Genomic DNA, 22,796 nt, shown 5'->3' with positions numbered 1-22,796 from the left:
CTTTTTTTTTTTTTTTTTTTGAAGTGGAGTCTCGCTGTGTCATGCAGGCTGGAGTGCAGTGGCACTATCTTGGCTCACTGCAACTTCTGTCTCCTGGGTTCAAGTGATTCTCCTGCTTCAGCCTCCCAAGTAGCTGGGATTACAGGTGCTCACCAGCACACCTGGCTAATTTTTGTATTTTTAGTAGAGATGGGGTTTCACCATGTTGGCCATGCTGGTCTCGAACTCCTGACCTCAGGCGGTCCACCTGCCTTGGCCTCCCAAGGTGCTGGGATTACAGGTGTGAGCCAATGCTCCTGGCCTGCTTGGGCTCTTAAAGGCTTGTCTCCAATGGGAACTTTGTTTGAGGTGATAATGTGTTTCAATTTGCCTATTTTGTCATTGCATGACAAGGACTACCAAGTCCCATCTGTTAATACTAGTAGTACTTCCTCTTTTCTCAGCTTCAGCCAGATTGGATAATAAATCTCAAATTTCCTCTATTTCCCTGAAGGTCTGTAGCTTTCAAGTATTTATGGTACAGTTTCTGAAAGCAAATACCTGGATTTGCAGCTGTTGTAGAATATGAAGGGCTCTGTTTCATAAAGTGGGAATATTCTTCAAACATAAGGAGAGTTAGATGCCAAAAAGAATGACAACCATTCCTTGTGTAAACAAAAAAGTGACTGAGGCAGGTCTCAACTGATTTACATGTTTATTTTGCCAAGGTTGAGGACGTGCCCAGGAATGAAACACAAATCACAGAAGCATCTGCGATCGGTGCTTTTTCCGAAGAGGATTTTGAGGACTTCAGTATGTTAAGGGAAAAGAGCAAGCAGGAGGGGAAGGAGGTAAGGGACAAGGCAGAGTAGACAAGGAGGCAGGTGGTTACTTTCTTGTGAGGCTCTGATTAGCACTCAGTGAATCTACATTTCACATGTGAAAAGTAGGAGTAAAGGAAAAGTCATTTATGCATTCATCTGGGAGTAGACAGAGGGATGATGTCTAGTCTTATTCTTGTCTTCTACCTGTGAAGATAAGCTAATAATTTACATTGTCAGGGTGAGATTCAACATACAGTGGAATATTATTTGTCCATAAAAAAGAATGAATTACTGATTGCTGTGGTTGAAATGTGTCCCCCTCTGTGTTAGTCTATTCTTGCACTGCTATAAAGAAAACCTGAGACTAGGTAATTCATAAAGAAAAGAGGTTTCATTGGCTTATAGTTCTGCAGGCTATACAGGAAGCATAGCAGCTTCTGCTTACTGAGGAGGCCTCAGGAAGCTTCCAATCATGGTGGAAGGCAAAGTGGGAGCAAGACACTTCACACGACCAGAGCAGGAGGAAGAGAGAGAGGGGTGAGGTGCCGCACAGTTTTAAGCAACCAGATCTCATGAGAACTCACTATGGCGAGGATACTACCAAGGGGGAAATCTACTCCCATGATTCAGTCACCTCCAACCAGGCCCACCTCCAACACCGAGGATTACAATTTGATGTGAGATTTGGTGGGGACACAGATCCAAACCACATCATCCTCCAAAACTCAGGTATTGCCAGTGTGATGATATTAAGAGATGGGCCCTTTTAGAGGTGGTTAGGCCATGAGGGCTTTGCGGATGGAATTAAGGCGCCTATAAAACAGGTATCATGCATTACTGGTCTATCTCTTGCCCATCTGCCTTCTGCCATGTGAAGACATGGAGCTCCTCCCCTTAGAAGATACAGTCATCACCAGGTAACTGAACATGCTGGTACCTTGATCTTGGGCTTCCCAGCCTCCAGAACTGAGAAAATAAATTTCTCTTCCTTATAAATTACCCAGTCTCAGGTATTTTGTTGTTACAACACTAATGGACTGAGAAACTGATTTGAGCTATAACACGGATGAACCTCAAAAACACTACGCTAAATGAAAGAATCCAGACACAAAAGATCTGTTTTCTTAGGCAGTTCCTCTGAACAAAATACTATACCAGCTGAATTAACTAGTCTTGCTGCTACAACACTAATGGACTGAGAAACTGATTTGAACTATAACATGGATGAACCTCAAAAACACTACGCTAAATGAAAGAATCCAGACACAAAAGATCTGTTTTCTTAGGCAGTTCCTCTGAACAAAATACTATACCAGCTGAATTAACTAGTCTTGCTGCAGAAATGGTCTTAGTCTCATCTTTGGTGAAAATAAGATAGATTTTTTTGTTTGTTTACTTTTGTTTTCTGAGACAGAGCTTCACTCCTGTTGCCCAGGCTGGAGTGCAACGGTGCGATCTCGGCTCACTGCAACCTCTGCCTCCTAGGTTCAAGTGATTCTCCTGCCTCAGCCTCCCTAGTAGCTGAGATTACAGGCATGCACCACCACACCTGGTTAATTTTGTATTTTTAGTAGTGATGGGGTTTCACCATGTTGGTCAGACTGGTCTCGAACTCCTGACCTTAGGTGATCCACCCACCTCGGCCTCCCAAAGTGCTGGGATTACAGGCGTGAACTACCATGCCTAGCCTGTGTCTTTTTATTATGAAAGAAATACATGCTTATAAAATATCAAACAGTAAAAAAACTTTAAAGTAAAAATAAAAGTGCCCTATTTACTCCATCCTTACTTCCAAATACTGAGATTACTTTCACAGTGAACAAAATGGTCACTTGCCATCATATCAATATAAATAGTCTAACAAATATTTTGTTTTCATAAAACTAAAAATACTGAGCTATTAAATTGACTTCTGATATCAACTGCCTGGACTTAGGCCAAATTTCACAGGTTGAGGGCATGGCCTTCATAAGACTGCCATTACTTCAGATACCAGCCACAAGTTCAGGGGTTTCCAGGGGTGTCCTCACTCCTGATCAACTGACTACAAATTTGGGGATACCCGTGATCACTTCAGGTTTTATGATTTATTAGAATGACTCACTGAACTCAGGATAGTGTCATGCTTATGACTGCAGTTTTATTATAGCAAAAGGATACAAATCAGAACCAGCCAGAGGGAGAGATGCATGGGGTAAGGCCTGAGAGAGTCCTAAATGGAAATTTCCATTGACCCCATAGATATATCACTTTCTTAGAACTTTAATGTGTGATAATATACAGAGTATTCCAATCAGGGGAGCTTCAATGTCCAGAGTTTTTATTGGGGTCCATTATGTAGGCATGATTGATTGAACCATTGGTCACAAGTTGAACTCAGTCTCTAGCTTCCCTTCCCCACCTGGGCTGATATAACACGGCTCAAGGCCCCAGTGTTCCAATCACATGGCTGGTCTTTCCAGCATGGCCAGCCCCATCCTGAATCACCTTCTTAGCATAAACTATCTTGGAGCCCATCATGAGAGACCTCATCGGGCCCACCATGAATAACAAAGACAATCCTATTACTTAGAGAATTCCAAGGATTTAAAGGCTACCTCCCAGGAAGTGGGGATAAAATCGAGGCAAATTCTTTACTACCCAGGTTAACTGCAGCAGGATACAATATTCAGAGAGTAAACGAACAAGTGAAGGCACACGGTCAACCTCTCAGAGTTGTGGAACTTCCAGTCTTCCCTCATAATAGGTGCCATACCACACATGACATGCAATCAATACTAGTAAAGCTTATCTTCCTTAAAACTTTAAGTCAGTATAAATAGATGTTTAGTGTTTTATCTCTGTGCCTTAGCAGATCCTCTTTTATACTGCCTAAAGTACTTGCACCCTATTTTGGAGATCACTGCCCAAGAGATCTCTTGGATAAATAATTTAAAGGGATGGGGGGTAGATTCTATTATTGTTTCCAAATGTTTATGTTCTCCTTTGTGAAAGGATTAAACTTTGATACCCTTGACATGTCTTTCTGTAGACAAAGTATATTTCCCTGTCTCGCTTACAGATAACTCACATTGGCCAACAGAATCAGAGCAAATATAATGTACACCTTATCTGAATAAAGGATGCTACTACATGGTCCAGCTTACGAGGAGTTATTCTGTGATCTCAGCTTCCAGAATGAGAAAACACTTGGAAAGGAGCCAAGCGGAGTTGCATTCAGCTCCACGGTGACCCTAAGCACATGTGCAATGTGAGTGAGAAATACATGTTTGTGTTGTAAGCCACTTGGATTTTGGGGTTGTTGGTGATACAGTGTAATCCAGTTATAACGTGACTTATTCCAGGGAGAGAGCTATAATTTTAGGAATATGGTTTGCTTTCTAATTATGAGCTTAGACTGTAAAGCCTCTGAGAATCAATGATCATTATTTCAGGGAGTATGTGTGCATGTATACCTGTCTACGTGCACATGCTGGTTAGGTCCAATAATTAATTGTGGAGAACTTAAATTTCTCTTATCCTTCCCTTATGCTTTGCCATTCCCCTTTCCCTTTTCTTACTAAATAATTCGATTCTAAACAAAGCAGTAGCAAGAGAGGTGTCTGTGTTAAGGTGGCTGGGAGAGCAGGAGTGGCCTGGCTGGCACAGGGTGAGAGCTTTAGCAGGGTGAAAAGGGTGACTCTGCAGGGTATTGGCCTGACAGTGGTGCTGGAGCCCAAGCAGAGTGAGAAGAACACCCCGTGGGGGTGGGAAAGCGTTCTGACATGGAGAGCCAGAGCGAGGAGATGTCCACTCCTGACAATGGCCCAGTGCAGGGTGTCAGAGGATAAGATCGACGAGGGTGTCCATAGGAGGGGTAGCCTGATGTGAGAGGTCAGAGCCTGAGAGGTGGTGGGAGAGTCAGGTGTAGTGACTTGGAGTGCAAACAGGGTGAGGAGGGCATCCATGTATGAGGTCACCTTCTGTAGGGAGTCAGAGTCGCAAGCAGAGTACTCTGGGGCCAGCCTGGTATGTATGTCAGCATGTGGGAGAGGTGAGGAGGACACCCATGCCTAGTGTTGGCCCCTTTGGGGTTGGGACTCAGCACTTAAGCAGGATGAGGAGAGAGAGCATCCTTGCAGAGGGTAGACCTGGTGTGAGTTTCAGAGACCAAGCATGATAAGGAGGGTGTCTATGTGGTGGGGTAGCCCAGTGAGGGAACTCAGATCCTAAGTAGGGTAAGGTGGACATTGTTGCTGGGGGATGGAGGACCTGCATGGAGTGTCAGAGCCCAAGCAGGATGAAGAAAGCTTCTATGCAGAGGGTAGACTTGGTGTGGGTTTCAGAAACCTAGCAGGATAAGGAAGTGGTCCATGTGGTAGGATAACCCAATAAGGAGGTCAAACCCCTCCAGGGTGAGGAGGGTTCCCACCCATGGGGTGACCTTGTGTGGAGCATTAGAACCTAAGGGGGTCTAAGTGGTGACTAGGGGACCAGCATCAGGAATCAGAGCGCAAGCAGAGTGAGGAGGGCTTTCCTGCAGAGGAGTGGCCTAGCACAGGGAGTCAGAACCTCGGCAGGGTGAGGAGGATGTTTGTGGGGGGATGTTCGTGGGGGTGGGGATTGGGCTGGCCCTTTGCCGGCACCCTCAGAGTGAGGAGGGAGGGCATCAGCGCAGGGGATGGTGGCTTGGACTGAGGAGTTAGAGCCCAACTAGGAAGAGAGGGACATCTTAGCAGGTGGGAGATTGAAGACATCCAGGAGACTGATCAAATAAGGAGTAAGTGAAAGACAATGAAAGCAGGTTTCTTACTGTCACAGAAAGGAGTTAGGAATGTGGGAAGGGAGAAAACTAGAATGAATCCTGTGGTGTTAGATTGGAATTAGAGGAATTCGTGTGAACTCATGGTGTTCAATATATTTAGATTATAGAATATTGGTGTTCAATATATTTAGATATAGAAATAATATAGAAATATAGGGGTGTGTGTGTGCATACATGCTATGCAGGAGAAGGAATCAGCTCGGGGAGATTAAAAGGAGGGTCATTTGAGGAGAGTTGAGGGCAGAGAATCCAGGTGTGAGCTGGGAGCATGTCTATGGAGAGATTCCACAGGAAGGATTTAATATTTGGAGTGTTTTCTTCTAGGCCTTTGGAAAAAGTTATATTTCGTACTTTAAGTTTATCCCCTTCTATACTGTGTTTCTATTTAATTATCCTAACTGTTAAAAAATAGTCGCCGGGCGCGGTGGTTCAAGCCTGTAATCCCAGCACTTTGGGAGGCTGAGACGGGCGGATCACGAGGTCAGGAGATCGAGACCATCCTGGCTAACCTGGTGAAACCCCTTCTCTACTAAAAAATACAAAAAACTAGCCGGGCGAGGTGGCGGGCGCCTGTAGTCCCAGCTACTCGGGAGGCTGAGGCAGGAGAATGGCGTGAACCCGGGAGGCGGAGCTTGCAGTGAGCTGAGATCCGGCCACTGCACTCCAGCCTGGGCGACAGAGCGAGACTCCGTCTCAAAAAAAAAAAAAATAAAAAAAAAAAAAAATAAATAAAATAAAATAAAATAAAATAAAAAATAGTCATATATATTGGAGGTGGTGTGAGGATTAAAAGGCTAGGAAAGTGTGGAATAAAGGCTGGCCTTCCCTCTCCTCCAGCATGCAATAAAGGGAGCTGCTTTCTGGAGATTCTAGCAAGATGAATGCAGACTCTTGATAGAGTAGTTACCAACAAGGAAACACCGAGAGCATGGAGAAGCAGCTTCAGAAGGCATGGGGTTTAAACTTTGCCTTCCCCACCATGCTAGAGGAAGCTGATTCTTGAAGGTAGGGAGGCTGATACGTGAGTTTTGTGTCTATATTCTTAGAATGTGGTACTAACAAGTTGCCTATCAGTCAAAAATGATAAGATGAATGCAACCTAAGTCTTTGTTCAGGTTATTTGGTCAAAAGTAATTACATTTGCATGTGGAAGCACACAAATTGTATTTTTTACTGGTGAGGAACACAGTTTTCAAGAAAGACTTCTCTAATTGCTTGGTTCCTCTTTTGTTTTCCTTCCTGTTTCCACAACCCTTTGGTTTCCCACTTTTATTACATTTGCTTGCATTTGTTTCAAGGCTGTGATTCTCACTATACTGGTCCTGAGGAAAGGGCCTCTGTGAACTGAGGTTTTTGGTTTTTATTGTGATCCTTAGTTCTCAAAAGACCCTTCTTGAAGATATGTGCCTATCTGGTGCCTCTGCTCTCCTCTAGGTGAGTGAAAGGAAGGAGGTAATCTACCACCATGTTTGGTTCTCATTTATAAGATGTTTTAAGAAAGATTTGAAACCAATTTTCTGAAGAAAGCAGAAGGTCTCTTCCCATTATGACTTCAGAAATCACTTATGCTGAAGTGAGGTTCCAAAATGAATCCAAGTTCTCAGGCATCGACTCAGCCTCTTCTGCAGGTAAAGATCATTTTCTGGGGGTCAGAGTGAATGATGAGAGGAAGGATGAGGAGAGGGTTTATGAATAAGGCCTAGGTGTTGGGAGTTGCTGGTTCTCTGATTGAGTATGTCTGGGAAACACAAGAGTCCCAGAAGACTGAGTAGCCTGCAGATACACATTACGGGGTGTACATTTGTAGTGTGGAGAACAAAAGATTTTGTGTCACGCTCTTCAGCCTCCACTCTGCTTACTGAAATAGAGGTGAGAGAAATCAATGCCAGTTCTGAGCTAAGGCGAGTGCTCTGATGCCCCTGTGTTTTCTAAGGCTGAGTGGGGCTGGGGTTAAGAGGTTGAATACAGCTTCTGAAACCATCAACCCAGATGCAGGGGGTCCTGATGAATTTGTGAGATTTGTTTTTTGATCAGTTAGAGGGAAGGAGTTTGGGTGGACAGTGGTGAGGGAATATTTGTTGGTAATGGATGGAAATGTAACAAAAGGCCATTGCAAATGAAAGACTAGAAAGTCTACAAAGAAAGTCTCTTAAATCTCCAGGAAACTTTTTCTGAAATCAGAGAACTTATTGCATGTTGCATCTCTGAGACAGACTCTGTTACGTTTGGGAGTAGATGCAAGGTAATTTGGGTGTCATGTGTGATATCCCAAGTATAGAGCAAAAGAGAGAAAAGAATGTATATAGAGTACAAGAAACTATGGGGGAAGGGGTCAGGACTATAGTTATGCTTTCTAAAATATCTCTGTGAAGGTGTGGAGAGCACTTAGTGAAATTTTTTCCCCTTAAAAACTTTGTATAATTTCTTTATTACACAAGTTTTAATGTTCATTGTAGAATAAATTAGCCAGAGGTACACAGATATTTGAATTATAATTACTCTTATCATCTAGAGACAATCATAACTTGCAATTTAGTGAATATCCTTCCACATACAAATACATATCATGGGCCGGGCGCGGTGGCTCAAGCCTGTAATCCCAGCACTTTGGGAGGCCGAGGCGGGCGGATCACAAGGTCAGGAGATCGAGACCACAGTGAAACCCCGTCTCTACTAAAAATACAAAAAATTAGCCGGGCGCGGTGGCGGGCGCCTGTAGTCCCAGCTACTCAGGAGGCTGAGGCAGGAGAATGGCGGGAACCCGGGAGGCGGAGCTTGCAGTGAGCCGAGATCGCGCCACTGCACTCCAGCCTGGGCAACAGCGTGAGACTCCGTCTCAAAAAAAAAAAAAAAAAAAAAAAAAAAAAAACAACAAATACATATCATGTGCATATGTATTTTACTGAAAATGTAATCATATTATATAATACTGAAGATTTTCCCCCCATCATTTTACAAAATATCATAACTTTAAGAAAGCAATTTCTAACCATGAGATGGTAACCATGGATGATTATAAAAATTTATTTGCTATAGCATTATTTAAAGTTGGAAACAATCTATTATTTAAATATATGATGAAATACTATGCAACCATAATAAGGAGTGTTAAAGAAGAAAATATAAGGGTATGAAAAATGTTCATGATACAGTGTAAGGAAAAGAATAGGTCAGATATCAGTATTTATGGTATATCAATCATGTGGGAAAATTTGCATATATGTATATATACATTCATAAAATTGCTAGAAAGATTATATCAAAATATTATGGTGCATTATAACTTATATGGCATAACAGTTATCCTCAATGGTAGGAATTTGTATTTTTATATATTTTCTAAAGTTTCTAAAGTGAATATTATAGCCTTTCTATTCCTGTTCTCATGTGATTTCAAATGTCATACCGTTAGTTACTGTGTGTCATCCAAGAAAAGGGAAGGAGGAGGAGGAAGAAGAGGAAGTAAAGACAGAACTTATTACTGATAAAACTAATTTGGCTTCTTCTTCAGCTTCCAAGAAAAGGACTGCCCCTCACAAAAGTAATACCGGGTTTTCCAAGCTGCTTTGTGCCTCATTGATGATACTTTTCCTGCTATTGGCAATCTCATTCTTTTTTGCTTTTTTCAGTAAGTATGCCAACCGAACCAATAAGCAATATCTGCTGTGCATGAAGAGAGGGCATCTTTTAAAAACTGACTTTTGAAAATGAGTTTATCCAGAAATCCGAAGTGAAATTTTCTCTGGGGAGACATAATTCATGGGAATCCACTGTGAATTTTACTCTTTATTTGGATTTAGTTACTGTCTTGTAAAAATAATGGAATCCATTCTCATTTAGAGAAACTGAAGCATAAATGTGGGTGTATGTATTTGTATTACAGAGTGAAATCTATGGGGCATCATCTCTATACTAGACACTACGTAAGTGAGGACAAATCTATATTTCCTTGGTAGCATTTATCAGGCCAGTATTATTTGAATGCACAGACACTTATCTTTTGGGATGAGCAGGTAGACAACAAGGAGATGGGAAGACATATTTCAGGAGGAGTTCTCTACTGACTTTTACTCTGATTATTCCTGTCCTACTCAAGACTGTGTGGGATCTAAAAGCCAATTTAGCAAATTAGGTGGATTGCTGCATATCTTTGGCTTTCAGCACTTGTTGGGTTCTTCCCCCCTGCTCTGTTAGCCAGACTGGGGTGCAGTGGTGCAGTGTTGGCTCACTGCAACCTCCACCTCCCAGGTTCAAGCGATTCTCCTACCCCAGCCTCCCAAGTAGCTGGGATTATAGGTGTGCGTCACCATGTTCAGCTAATTTTTTTTTGTATTTTTAGTAGAGGCAGGGTTTTCTCATGTTTCCTGGCCTAGTCCTGAACTCCTGGGCTCAAGCAATTTGCCCGTCTCAGCCTCCTAACGTGCTGGGATTACAGGCATGAGTCACCATGCCTGGCCCCAAATTTTTAAAAGGCATCAAAACTAGTGTACATTTAGGTAGATTCTCTATTAATTTCTTTGGTCATTTTGTAAGTATTGTCCATCTACTGTATGTCAGGCACTGTGCCAGACAGAGAGTCAAGACAGAGCCACAGCACCTGGTCTCAAGAAATTTAGAGAATGGTAAAATGAACCAGCGGTTATAACATTGTATGGTAAGTGTTGTGCAGTTAAGAAGTATAATAAGTGCAAGAGGCTGAGGTAGGCTTCCTGGAGGAGGTGACATCTAGAGCTGTGTATACCAAGAATGAACTAGAGATGAGAGAGTGTGGAATTTGGGGAAACATAAGTATGCATGACTGGAACATATGGCGCTAAGTAAAGAACTAAGAAATGAAGTTGTAGGTGACAGAAATAAACAGGACTCAGACCATGAAGAGCGCTGTATATCATGATAAAGAGTTTGGATTTTTTTCCCTCCTAAAGGTTATTTTATCAATTATCCTTTGCTGGTTAATAAGCCAATCTAAAACGTAGTGGATTAAAACAGCAACTATTTATTTAGCTCATACATCTGTGGCTTGGCAATTGAGACTGGCATCAGCTGGGAGATTCCCTGAGTCCTGGCTGAACTCACTTATGTATATGTGGTAGGGTACTGGCCACAGGCAACTTAGCTTCTGAGGAAGAGGATGTTAGCTGGAATGGCGGGAGAGATTTGGCCACATTTCTCTTATCATTCATCAGGCTAGCCTGGGTTTGTTCACATGGCAACTGGCAGGCTTTTAAGACTGAAAGCTGAAGTAAGCAATGCCTTTTGAAGTCTCACCTTGGAACTAGCACAGAACTCACCTTGGCCAAAAGAAGTCTGACAAGCAGCCCAGATCCAGGCAGTGGAGAAATAGACCACGTCTCTTAAATGAAGAAACTGCAAAATCACATTGCAAAACAGTGTAGATCCAGGGAATGTTGAAAGTTGTGGCCATTTTTGCAATTTTTAAAATCGACGAATTTTAAGCAGGGAATTGATATAATCGGATTGGACTTATGAAGAAGTGCCCAAAGTGGAATAAATTACACCAAAAGTAGTAATGATGTATAAAGATTCAAAGAAAATCGATTGAAAGAAATGAAAACACATAAATATGCAATAGCTAAAACATCAACAAATAATAACATAATAAATAAAATAAAATGTTTTTAAAAGCAAAAAAAAAGAAGAAATAGCATGTTGAGAGAGGTGTGGAAAATGGATATATGAGGACAAATTTGGAGGGAAAGAGAGGTTAGAAGGATAATTCGCTAATTCAATTGAGAAATATTGTCAGACTGGTCTATGGCTAGTGTTAGCGCAAAAAGAGAAGATGAAGTAGTTTTGAATGATAAAGGAGGTAGAGGTTTGATGAATATTCAGTTCTGGGAAATAAAGGACCTAGAGAAGTAAAGTGTGGCTCCAATATTCTGACTTTGTAAACTCAGAAATCATTAAGTTTTTCAAAGAGGTAGACAATATAGGATCAGTAGCAGGTTTGGGTTGGAAGATGGTGACTTAAGTTTTGGGCATGTTGAGTTTTACATGACTGTGAGAACCTCAAATGGACATGTCTGCTGGTCCATTTGTCTGGATTTAGGGGGAGAGGTCTGAGCTTTGGAAGTTCTTCACATAGAGGTAGCAGGTGATGCCATGAGAATATATAATATCACTCAGGGAGATAACTTAGTATAAGAAAGAGGGATAAGGATGGAACTCTGGGATATGTTACATTTTAAATGAGATGGATGGAGGAAAAGGGGCCTACAGAAGAGTGAAAGAAGCAGCAGCAAGAAAGGTAAGACAAAAACAACAGAGAGTAGTGTCCCAAGAGCTAAGGGGAAAGATAACTGGGGTCAAGCCTTTAAGGAAGTCAAATAGGAAAAGGACTAAGTAACCCTAGGATATTACTGAGGATCCATTTTAGGGATGGTTTTAGTGAAATAGTGAAGTAAAACCCAGAATATGATGGGTCAAGGAGCAAATGAAAGGTAGGGAGGAAAGAGAAAAAGTTTAGTTTCTTTTTTTTTTTTTTTTTTGAGATGGAGTCTTGTTCCGTCGTCCAGGCTGGAGTGCGCCGGCGCCATCTCGGCTCACCGCAACATCCGCCTCCCAGGTTCAAGCAATTCTCCTGCCTCAGCCTCCCAAGTTGCTGGGATTATAGGCACCTGCCACTGCGCCCAGCTAATTTTTGTATTTTTAGTAGAGACGAGGTTTCACCATCTTGGCCAGGCTAGTCTCGAACTCCTGACCCTCTTTGACCTTCCAAAGTGCTGGGATAACAGGCGTGAGCCACCGTGCCCGCCCAAAAGTTCAGTTTCTAGAGGGAGAGGTGGGTTAGTTTTAAATTGGGAGAAACATGGGAGCGTTGGTGTGCTGAGGAGTAAGAGCCAGTTGGGATGGAGAGAGTAATGGAGAGAAGAGGAAGAAAATCATGCGCTCTTGATTCATGTGGGGTTCTTTTTAAAATTCTCCATTGTCCAAGGTAACCCAGAACTCCTCAGAATTAATTTGCTCCTCTCCCCTCTGCTCCAGAGTCCCAGGGTGTGCACATCCCTAAATATAAGTGTTTATTGCCCTCCGTCCCTCCACCCCCAAGAGTTTGCCTTTGCGTGTATCTTATATTAAGTATTGAAGGAGAATGTGCGGGGACTTTAGATCCATTATGATGGAACTGTTGTGTCCCCTTCCAACTACTGATCTTTTAGCTATTCCTAGAGATATCTATAGTTTCAAAATGGGAAATCTTTTCCCTCTACTCAAGTAATACGGCACTTGTAAGTTTTGTTTCAATAAAGAATGCAAGAAAGTAACGATAAAGAGCAAAGTCATAATGCTACCAGGAAAATAAATGGTCTTTATTCTCTTTTCCAGTTTTCTTTCAAAAATATTCTCAGCTTCTTGAAAAAATGACTACGAAAGACCTGGTTCATACAACATTGGAGTGTGTGAAAAAAAATATGACCACGGAAGGTAAAAGTTAATGTGCCTAGAATTCAGTTGCTGACTATACTATGTAGGGATCCCAAATCAGTATTTCCAGTAAGATTCCCAGGTAGATCATACTGAGAAGTTGAGTCTCACAATAATTTAAGCTACAAATATACAAACATATAGGACATGCCAGGCGTGGTGGCTCACGCCTGTAATCCCAGCACTTTGGGAGGCTGAGGTGGGTGGATCACGAGGTCAACAGATCGAGACCATCCTAGCCAACATGGTGAAACCCCGTCTCTACTAAAAGCACAAAAATTAGCTGGGTGTGGTGGCGTGCACCTGTTATCCCAGCTACTCGGGAGGCTGAGGCAGGATAATCGCTTGAACCCGGGAGGCAGAGGTTGCGGTAAGCCGAGGTCGCACCACTGCACTCCGCCTGGCGAGGGAGCAAGATTCCATCTCAAAAACAAAAACAAACAAACAAACAAAAACACCCAAAACCAAAAAACAGAAAGCAAATATATAGGACATAACATTCTTTTGTTGTTGTTTTTTTGAGAGAGGGTCTCACTTTGTTGCCAAGGCTGGAGTGCAGTAGTGCAAACACAGCTCACTACAGCCTCAACCTCCTGGGCTCAAGTGATCCTCCCATTTCAGCTTCCTGAGTAGCTGAGACTACAAGCACATGCCACTACACTCAGCTAGTTTTTGTATTTTTTGTAGAGATGGGGTTTCACCCTGTTGCCCAGGCTGATCTTGAACTCCTAAGCTAATCTGTCTGTCTCAGTCTCCTGAAGGGCTGGGATTATAGGCGTGAGCCACGGTGCCTGGTCCTAAAATTCTTTTTATGTACTCATATATCTTTAGTTTGTCTATGGTAAAAAATAGAAGCTTAATTGTGAAAAAGGTTACATTGCTTTTAGACGTCTTCAACCTTTGCTTCTTTCTGAACTTTCTATACACATTTGCTTTTTTTCTCACATATCAGTTAGAACCATGTGATGAAAATGTGATGATGATTTTTTTATGGATGTGAATTATTTAAATTCTTTTTTTTTTTTTTGAGACAGAGTCTCGCTCTGTCACCCAGGCTGGAGTGCAGTGGCCGGATCTCAGCTCACTGCAAGCTCCGCCTCCCGGGTTTACGCCATTCTCCTGCCTCAGCCTCCCGAGTAGCTGGGACTACAGGCGCCGCCACCTCGCCCGGCTAGTTTTTTTGTACTTATTAGTAGAGACGGAGTTTCACTGTGTTAGCCAGGATGGTCTCGATCTCCTGACCTCGTGATCCGCCCGTCTCGGCCTCCCAAAGTGCTGGGATTACAGGCTTGAGCCACCACGCCCGGCTATTTAAATTCTTTAAATTAATGGATTATTATTATTATTATTATTTTTGAGACAGGATCTCACTCTGTTTTCCAGGCTGGAATGCAGTAGTGTGACCACAGCTCACAGTAGCCTTGATCTCCTGGGTTCCAAGTAATCCTCCACCTCAGCCTCCCAGTAGCTGCGATCAAAGGTGCCAACTACCATGCTTGGCTATTTTATTTTTATTTTTTGAATCTTTGTAGAGAGAGGATCTTGCCATGTTGCCCAGGCTGGCCTTGAATTCCTGGCTTCAAGCAATCCTCCCACCTCAGCCTCCCAGTGCTGGGATTACAGGAGTGAGCTACCGTGCCTGGCTAATAGGTTATTTTTAAGAACAGTTTTATATTCACAGAAAACTTGAGCAGATAATGCAAAGAGATCTCATTTTACCCCTGCTCTGCACACATGCTGTCCCCTGTTGTTAACATCTTACACGAACATGGTATATTTCTTACAACTAATTAACTAATATTGGTATATTATTATTAATTAAAATTCACAATTTTCAGGTTTCTTTAGTGTTCACCTCATGTTTCTTTTCTGCAATAGGATCCCCATCCAGAACACCACATTACATTGAGTTCTCATGTCTCATGTCTCCTGTTCTCAGCACCTCTTTGCTGTGGTAGTTTCTCAGATTTTCCTCATATTTGATGACCCTGACAGTTTTGAGCAATACTGGTCAGCTATATTGTGGAATGTCCATCTATCAGAATTTGTCTGATGTTTTTCTAATAATTAGACTGCGATTATTGGTTTTTGGGAGGAAGATCACAGATGTAAAATGCTATTTTCATTACATCATATCAAGGGCATATATTATCAAAAGGATTCTTGGCTATTGATGGTCACTTGGCTAAGGTAGTGTTTGTCAAGTTTCTCCACTATAAAGTTACTCTTTCCCTCCCTGCCCCTTTCCATACTACACTCTTTGGAAGGTTCAGTCCACACTTAAGGATTGGGGAGTTATGCTCTCCTTTCATGAGGTGGAGTATGGTATCAGTCATGGTCAGCAGGCTGGAGACTCAGGAGTAAGAGTTGCAGTTTGAGTCCAAAGACCATCTGCTGCAGAACCTTGAAGAGCCAGTGCTGCAGATGAAGTGCAAAGGTGGTCCACCGAGTTTCCTCTTGCTCAGAGGAGGTCCTCTTTTTGTTCCATTCAGATCTTCAACTGATTAGATGAAGTCTACTTACATTACTGAAGGCAATCTGCTTTACTCTAGGTCCAGCAAATTTAAATGTAAATCTCATCCAAAAACATTTTCACAGAAACATCCAGAATGTTTGACCAAATATCTGGGTACTGTGGCCCAGATAAGTTGACACATAAAATTAGCCATCACACGTACATATATAATTTATTTGAAATTTTGTCCAGGTGATATTTGTCTCTTTTATTCCATTTATTTATCCAATCATTTATTTATATCTGCATGTACTCATGGATATATATATATATATTTCTTCAACTTTTAAGTTCAGGGGTACATGTGCAGTACATACAGGTTTGTTTCATGGGTAAATGTGTGCCATGGTGGTTTGCTACACGGATCAACCCATCACCCAGGTATTAAGCCCAGTATCCATTAGCTATTCTTCCTAAAGCTCTCCCTCTCCCAGCGTGCTCCCTCCACCACAGGCCCCAGTGTGTGTTGTTCCCCACCGTGTGTCCAACTCATGGATATTTATTTTAAATTTTGGTTTATAATCCAATACTACTTTATTTTGTGGCTCCAGCTTTGGACATTGGGAACTCTTTCATTTGACTCCTGTGACCCTTTAACGTATCACCAGAATGTGTTTTTTCTTTTGTGTTGGTTTAGCACTTCCTCACTTTCTGGGACTGAAAATGCTGGAGACTCACATTGTACATTTCATGTCCCTATCCTAGAATCAGATATTTCTTTGAGGAGCCCTAGTTCCTTTGATTGAAGAAGAGTATCTTATGAATTTTGATAATCTGTAATGTCATTTTCATTCAGTTCAATGTATTTTTAAAAATTTCCCTTGAGACATCTCCTTTGATTCATGGATTATTTAGAAGTGTGTTGTTTAGTTTCAAGTGTATGGAGATTTTCCTGTGTTATTTCTTTTATTAATTTCTGGTTTGTTTTCACTGTGGTTGGATATATGATTTCAGCAATTTTAAATTTGTTGAGGTTATTTAATGTCCCAAGATATGGTTTGTTTTAGCATATATTCCAGGGGCACTGGAAAAGAATGGGTATTCGGTTGTTGGGTGGAGTGTTCTATAAATGTGGATTAGATCCTTGTAGTTGATGATGTTTTTAAGTTCTATGTTCTTGCTGATTTTCTGTGTGATTCCGTCAATTGTTAAGAGAGAGGTGTTGATGTATCCACCTGTAATTGTATATTTTTCAATTCCTCCCTTCAATTGTATCAGTTTTGCTTTATAGATTTTGCAGCTTTGTTTGATATGTACACATTTGGGGTCACTTTACAAGGTTCTGTTTATTTTTATTTATTTATTTATTTATTTATTTATTTATTTTGAGATGGAGTCTCACTCTGTCGCCCAGGCTGGAGTGCAGTGGTACAATCTCGGCTCACTGCAACCTCTGCCTCCTGGGTTCAAGTGATTCTTTTGCCTCAGCCTCCTGAGGAGCTGGGATTACAGGTATGCGCCACTATGCCTGGCTAATTTTTGTATTTTTAGTGGATATGGGGTTTCACCATGTTGGCCAGGCTGGTCTCAAACTCCTTATCTCAGGTGATCCGTCCACCTTGGCCTCCCAAAGTTCTAGGATTACAGGTGTAAGCCACCACACCCAGCCTTTTTTTGGGTATTTTTAGTACAGGGTTTTTTTTTTAGAGACAGGGTTTTGCCATGTTGGCCAGGCTGGTCTCGAACTCCTGACCACAGGTGATCCGCCCACCTCGGCCTCTGAAAGTGCTGGGATTACAGGCATGAGCCACTGTGTCCAGCCTTTTCTGTCTAGTTTCTTTCTGTTGTTCAGTTGACAGATTGTTTTGTCTTCCAATTCACTAATCTCTCTATCCCCTTCATTCTGCTATTGAGTCCATCCACTGAGCTTTTTACTTTGGTTATTATATTTTTCAATTATAAAATTTCCATTTGGTTTTTCTTTATATCTTTTATTTCTTTGCTGAAACTTTCTAGTTTTTCATTTGTTTCAAGCATGTTTGTATCTTCTTGTTGAAGCATTTTTGTTTTATCACGGCTGCTTTAAAATCATTGTCAGATAATTCTAACATTTTTGTTGTCTTTTTTTTTTTTTGAGACAGGGTCTCACTGTGTTGCCCAGGCTGGTCTTGAACTTCTGGGCTCAAGTGATTCTCCTGCCTCAGCCTCCAAAGAGCTGGGATTACAGGTGTGAGCCACCATGCCCGGCCCCATTTTTGTTGTCTTGATTGTAGGCATCTATTGATTATTATTTTTTATTAAATTTGAAAACTTACTGGTTCTTAGCATAATGAGTTATTTTCTATTGAACTTCGGACATTTTTGCATTATATTCTGAGAGTCTGGATCTTATTTAAACATGTTTCATTAAGAGCTGTCCTTTTCAGATAGCACTTCAGCAAGAGAAAAGAGGCTCTGCCTCATCACTGCCTGACTGAGGTAGACTTGGCTTCCTTGACGCCTGAGGGGCAGGGGCTCCTGGTTACATCTGAGTGGGGATGGGAGTTCCAGCTTCCATGTGTTCTCCTTTGGCTCTTAATTTTAATAATATACACACTTTTAAAAGTGATTATTTATACTGCAAGTATGTGCACCTCTTCCCAATACAGAGACAGCCTGGAGCTGTTGCCCAAAGAATTGGAAGCCGTTTAGTTCCAACTGCTACTTTATTTCTACTGAATCAGCATCTTGGCAAAAGAGTGAGAAGGACTGCGCTAGAATGGAGGCTCACCTGCTGGTGATAAACACTCGAGAAGAGCAGGTACTTTCTAATAGATAATGGGGCTGTGAGCCCTGCCTGATCTTTGTGTATCTGTCTTGGCTGCGAAGGAGGTTTTTGCTACTTTGGGATATTTGTGCTGTGGCAGAAGGCTTTAAATAAGATAAATAGAAAGGGCTCCTAAGCCTTTATATTCCATACCTTCTTCCTGCTTCAGTAAAACTAACCTCCCCGAAAGAAATTGTGGCATTAAAAATATATGAGGGTTGAATGGAAGGATGAAAATGTTTCAGTCTGAAATATCAATTTGTTATTTCAATATGTAAATGTTTTATACATGATTAACTATTTAACAGATAAGTGGTATTAGGTTGAAAAGAGAAAAGAAAGTTAACTCATGATGAATCACAATCAATACTCAGGAGTGAAAATAAATAATCCCTGAAGTTATGAAAGGAAAATGACTGAATCTGCCAAAAGTTTCTCGTGTGCAACTTTGAAGAATGTAATCTCTTAGTGAAGGAAAGAGGGGAAGTAAACCTAAGATGAGAATTCATTCTGATCATAGAAATTGCTTCCATACTGGCTGGGCATGGTGGCTCATGCCTGTAATCCCAGCACTTTGGGAGGTCAAGGCAGGCAGATCACTTGAGGCTGGGAATTCAAGACCAGCTTGGCCAAAATGGTGAAACCCTGCCTCTACTAAAAATACAAAAATTAGCCAGGCATGGTGGCACACGCCTGTAGTCCCAGCTACCGGGGAGGCTGGGGCATGAGAATTGCTTAAGCCTGGGAGGCAGAGGTGCAGTGGGCCAAGATTGCACCACTGCACTCCAGCCTGGGATAGAAGGTGAGACTCCATCTCAAAAAAAAAAAAAAAAAAAAAAATGCGGCTGTTGCTGGATCCTCTCCTTTTCTTCTCGTTTCTCTAAGGTATTAAGAATTCAGTTCGAGCTGTAAAAAATACTGTAAAGGCTGTGACTCCTTCTTCCCCCCCCTCAGGATTTCATCTTCCAGAATCTGCAAGAAGAATCTGCTTATTTTGTGGGGCTCTCAGATCCAGAAGGTCAGCGACATTGGCAATGGGTAGATCGGACACCATACAATGAAAGTTCCACGTGAGTATAGAATGAAATAAAAGCATCTTGGGTCCTGGATCATGCAGAGAACTTAGGGTATTCTAGCTATCAGGTATAAAAGTAGAATATCTCACTATTCTTTTAGCTCTTGGGCACTAGGTTAAATAATTTCGTTATTTCATTTAATCTGCATAAGAACCCTATGAGGCACACGTTGTTATTTTTCCCCTGTAGATATGAGGAAATTAAACTTGGAGAGTATAGATAATTCAGCTAAGGTCACCCAGTGGTGTCAACAATAGTTCTCTCTTCTTTTTTTTTTGAAATGGAATCTCGCTCTGTTGCCCAGGCTGGAGTGCAGTGGAGCAATCTTGGCTCACTGCAGGCTCCGCCTCCCAGGTTGACACAATTCTCCTGCCTCAACCTCCCAAGTAGCTGGGACTACAGGTACCCGCCAACACACCCGGCTAATTTTTGTATTTTTAGTGGAGATGGGGTTTCACCTTGTTAGCCAGGATGGTCTTGAGCTCCTGACCTCGTGATCCACCCTCCTCGGCCTCCCAAAGTTCTGGGATTACAGGCGTGAGCCACCGTGCCTGGCTAACAATAGTTCTCAAATGGGGTGGATCTTACTGTGCTTTTAACCAGTATATTTACCTATCTCTACATAGTGAAAATCCATGTTGATTAAGATCATAACCAATTATTAAGATTTGATAATTCTTTTTCTCTTTTTTGAGACAGGGTCTTACTCTGTCAACCAGGCTGGAGTGCAGTGGTGCAATCATGGCTCACTGCAACTTTGAATTCCTAGGCTCAAGGGATCCTCCCACCTAAGTCTTCTGAGTTGCTAGGATGACAAGTGTGTGCCACCACACCCAGTCAGGTTGAAGATTTAATACTTCTTATGAAGCAAAAATGCTAAATTCTGATAATCTTGTATCTCATATTTATGTAATTCTTTAATTACATAAATTACATACTTTACATACATTACATAAATTACATAAAATATATACTTTACTGGATTACCACCTTTGATCTTCATATCCACTGTATGAAATAAATTGTGATATTACTCTAGTCCTCATTTTTTAGATAGAAAAATTGAGAATCAGGGAAGTTAAATTACTTATCCAATAACAGGGATAAGTAGAAGATCCAAAAGATTTTACTAGTTCTCTAGACTTTAAAAACAGTGCATTAAAAAAAGGAAAAACTCTATTGATAAGTGGGACCAGGGTGAAATCTTCTCATTGTACAAGGACACCCTATAGGTTGACGGACCCATAGGAACAGGACATAAGGATGGACAAAGAGAAGAGAACCTCTGGAAAATCTGTGGTGAGGATATTCAAAGCAGTAAGAGAGAGAACATTGAGTGATGTAAGCAGAGTTTTCAAAGGAAATGCCAGAAATGCAGATGGAGGAGAAGCTGCATGATGAGTGGCTGAAACATAGATTTGGGCATATCTGACCCTATGTTCCATGAAATTCATCCCTAGCTCCTCACCCCTGTCTCTAACTCTTTTCAAAGCTCTGAAGAAATGCCCTCATCTTTTTTGTCCCTTTCAGATTCTGGCATCCACATGAGCCCAGTGATCCCAATGAGCGCTGTGTTGTGCTAAATTTCCGTAAAACACCCAAAAGATGGGGCTGGAATGATGTTCATTGTATTGTTCATCAAAGGTCAGTTTGTGAGATGATGAAGATCCACTTATGAACTGAACATTCTCCATTAACAAGTGGTTGGATTGGCATCTGTCATTGTAGGGATAGATAATAAGCTCTTCTTATTTATGTGTAAGGGAGGTCCATATAATTTAGGTGGTCTGTCAACTATTCTACTTATGAGAGAATTGGTCTGTACATTGATTGATTCACTTTTTCATAAAGTGAGCATTTATTCATGTGCCAAAGCCTGTACTGAAGACCCCTATTGTGCACACATGGAGAGAACATGAGTCTCTCTTAATTTTTGTCTGGTTGCTAAAGAATTATTTACCAATAAAATTATATGATGTGGTTTCTCCTCCTGTCTGGTTTTCTCTTCATCCCTACTATACTGATGTATAATTGACAGATAAAATGGTATATATTTAAGGTGTACACTGTGGTGATTTGTCATACATATATTGTAAAATGATTACCATAATCAAGTTAGTTAATCCACACCCATTATCTTAAATAGTTGACAATCTTGTGTGTAGTGAGAACGTTTAAGATCTACTCCCTTCTGGCCATTGGTATCAACAAACACAAAGAAAGATCTACTCCCCAATAAATTTCAAGTGTACAATGCATCATTATTAACTATAGTCACCATGCAGTACATTAGATCTCTAGAACTTCGTCATCTTAGAACTGAAAATTTGTACCCTTTGACCAACATTGCCTGATTTTCTCCACTGCCCTCCATCCCCTGGCAACCATCATTTTACCCTCTGTTTCTATGGATTGACTTTTTAAGGTTCTACATATAAGTAGAATTGTACAGTACTTGTAATTCTCTATAGGACTTATTATATTTCACTTAGTATAATGCCCTCCAGATTCATCCATGTTGTGCAAATGACAGGATTTCATTTTGTTATGGCTGAATAATACTCCATTGTATATACATAGTACATTTTCTTTATCTTTCGTCTATTGGCCAATACTTGTTTCCATGTTTTCACTATTGTGAATAATGGTCCAATAAGTATGGAAGTGCAGATATCTGTTCTAGATAGTGATTTCATTTTCTTTTGGTATATACCCAGAAGTAGGATTGCTGGATCATATGATAGTTTTATTTTTATTTATTTGTTAATTAATTAATTTATTTAGAGATGGAGTCTCATTCTGTCGGCAGGCTGGAGTGCAATGGCGTGATCTCAGCTCACTGCAACCTCTGCCTCCCAGGTTCAAGCAATTCTCCTGCCTCAACCTCTCAAGTAGCTGGAACTACAGGTGCATGCCACCATGCCCAGCTAATTTTTCTATTTTTAGTAGAGATGGGGTTTTGGCATGTTGGCCAGGATGGTCTCGATCTCTTGACCTTGTGATCCACCTGCCTCTGCCTCCCAAAGTGCTGGGATTACAGGTGTGAGCCACCACGCCCTGCCAGATAGTTTTATTTTTAGTCTTTTGAGGAACTTCCATACTGTTTTCCATAATAGCTGCACTAATTTATATCCCCACCAACAGAGCACAAAGGTTCCCTTTTATCTACATCCTTACCAATACTTGTTAGCTTTTGTCTTTTTTAATAATAGCTATTCTAACAGGTGTGTGGGTAGTATCTCATTGCAGTTTTGATTTGAATTTCCCTAATGATTAGTCATGTTGAACACATTTTCATGTATCTGTTGGCCATTTGTATGTTTTCCTTGGAAAAATGTCTATTCAGGTTCTTTGACCATTTGTAAATCGAATTATTTGTTTTTTTTTTATTGCTGTTGAGTTGTACAAA

General features: G+C 41.2%; 1 protein-coding gene across 4 annotated transcripts; it reads left to right on the top strand.

Moving 5' to 3' along the window:
* CLEC4A (C-type lectin domain family 4 member A) lies at nt 1–21,374 on the top strand. 4 transcript variants are annotated; one of them, XM_005570038.5, is made up of 9 exons: nt 2–830; nt 3,865–4,053; nt 6,445–6,612; nt 7,042–7,235; nt 9,119–9,235; nt 12,952–13,050; nt 18,154–18,305; nt 19,266–19,381; nt 20,918–21,374. In XM_005570038.5, exons 4-9 carry the CDS (start codon nt 7,154–7,156, stop codon nt 21,063–21,065), a joined length of 714 nt encoding a protein of 237 aa, XP_005570095.2. In that variant the 5' UTR covers nt 2–830; nt 3,865–4,053; nt 6,445–6,612; nt 7,042–7,153; the 3' UTR covers nt 21,066–21,374. The 4 variants fall into 4 exon arrangements, with proteins under 4 accessions (XP_005570094.2, XP_005570095.2, XP_073862386.1 ...); XM_005570037.5 differs by lacking the exon at nt 6,445–6,612 and having other exon boundaries at nt 1–830; XM_074006285.1 differs by lacking the exons at nt 2–830; nt 3,865–4,053; nt 6,445–6,612; nt 7,042–7,235 and adding an exon at nt 6,892–7,041.
* Nucleotides 21,375–22,796: the final 1,422 nt, after the last annotated feature.

Source organism: Macaca fascicularis, chromosome 11 (assembly GCF_037993035.2).
Source record: "Macaca fascicularis isolate 582-1 chromosome 11, T2T-MFA8v1.1".
Taxonomy (NCBI): Eukaryota; Metazoa; Chordata; class Mammalia; order Primates; family Cercopithecidae; genus Macaca; species Macaca fascicularis.
Note: the sequence above shows the minus strand (reverse complement) of the source record. Positions and strands in the feature narration are given on the sequence as shown.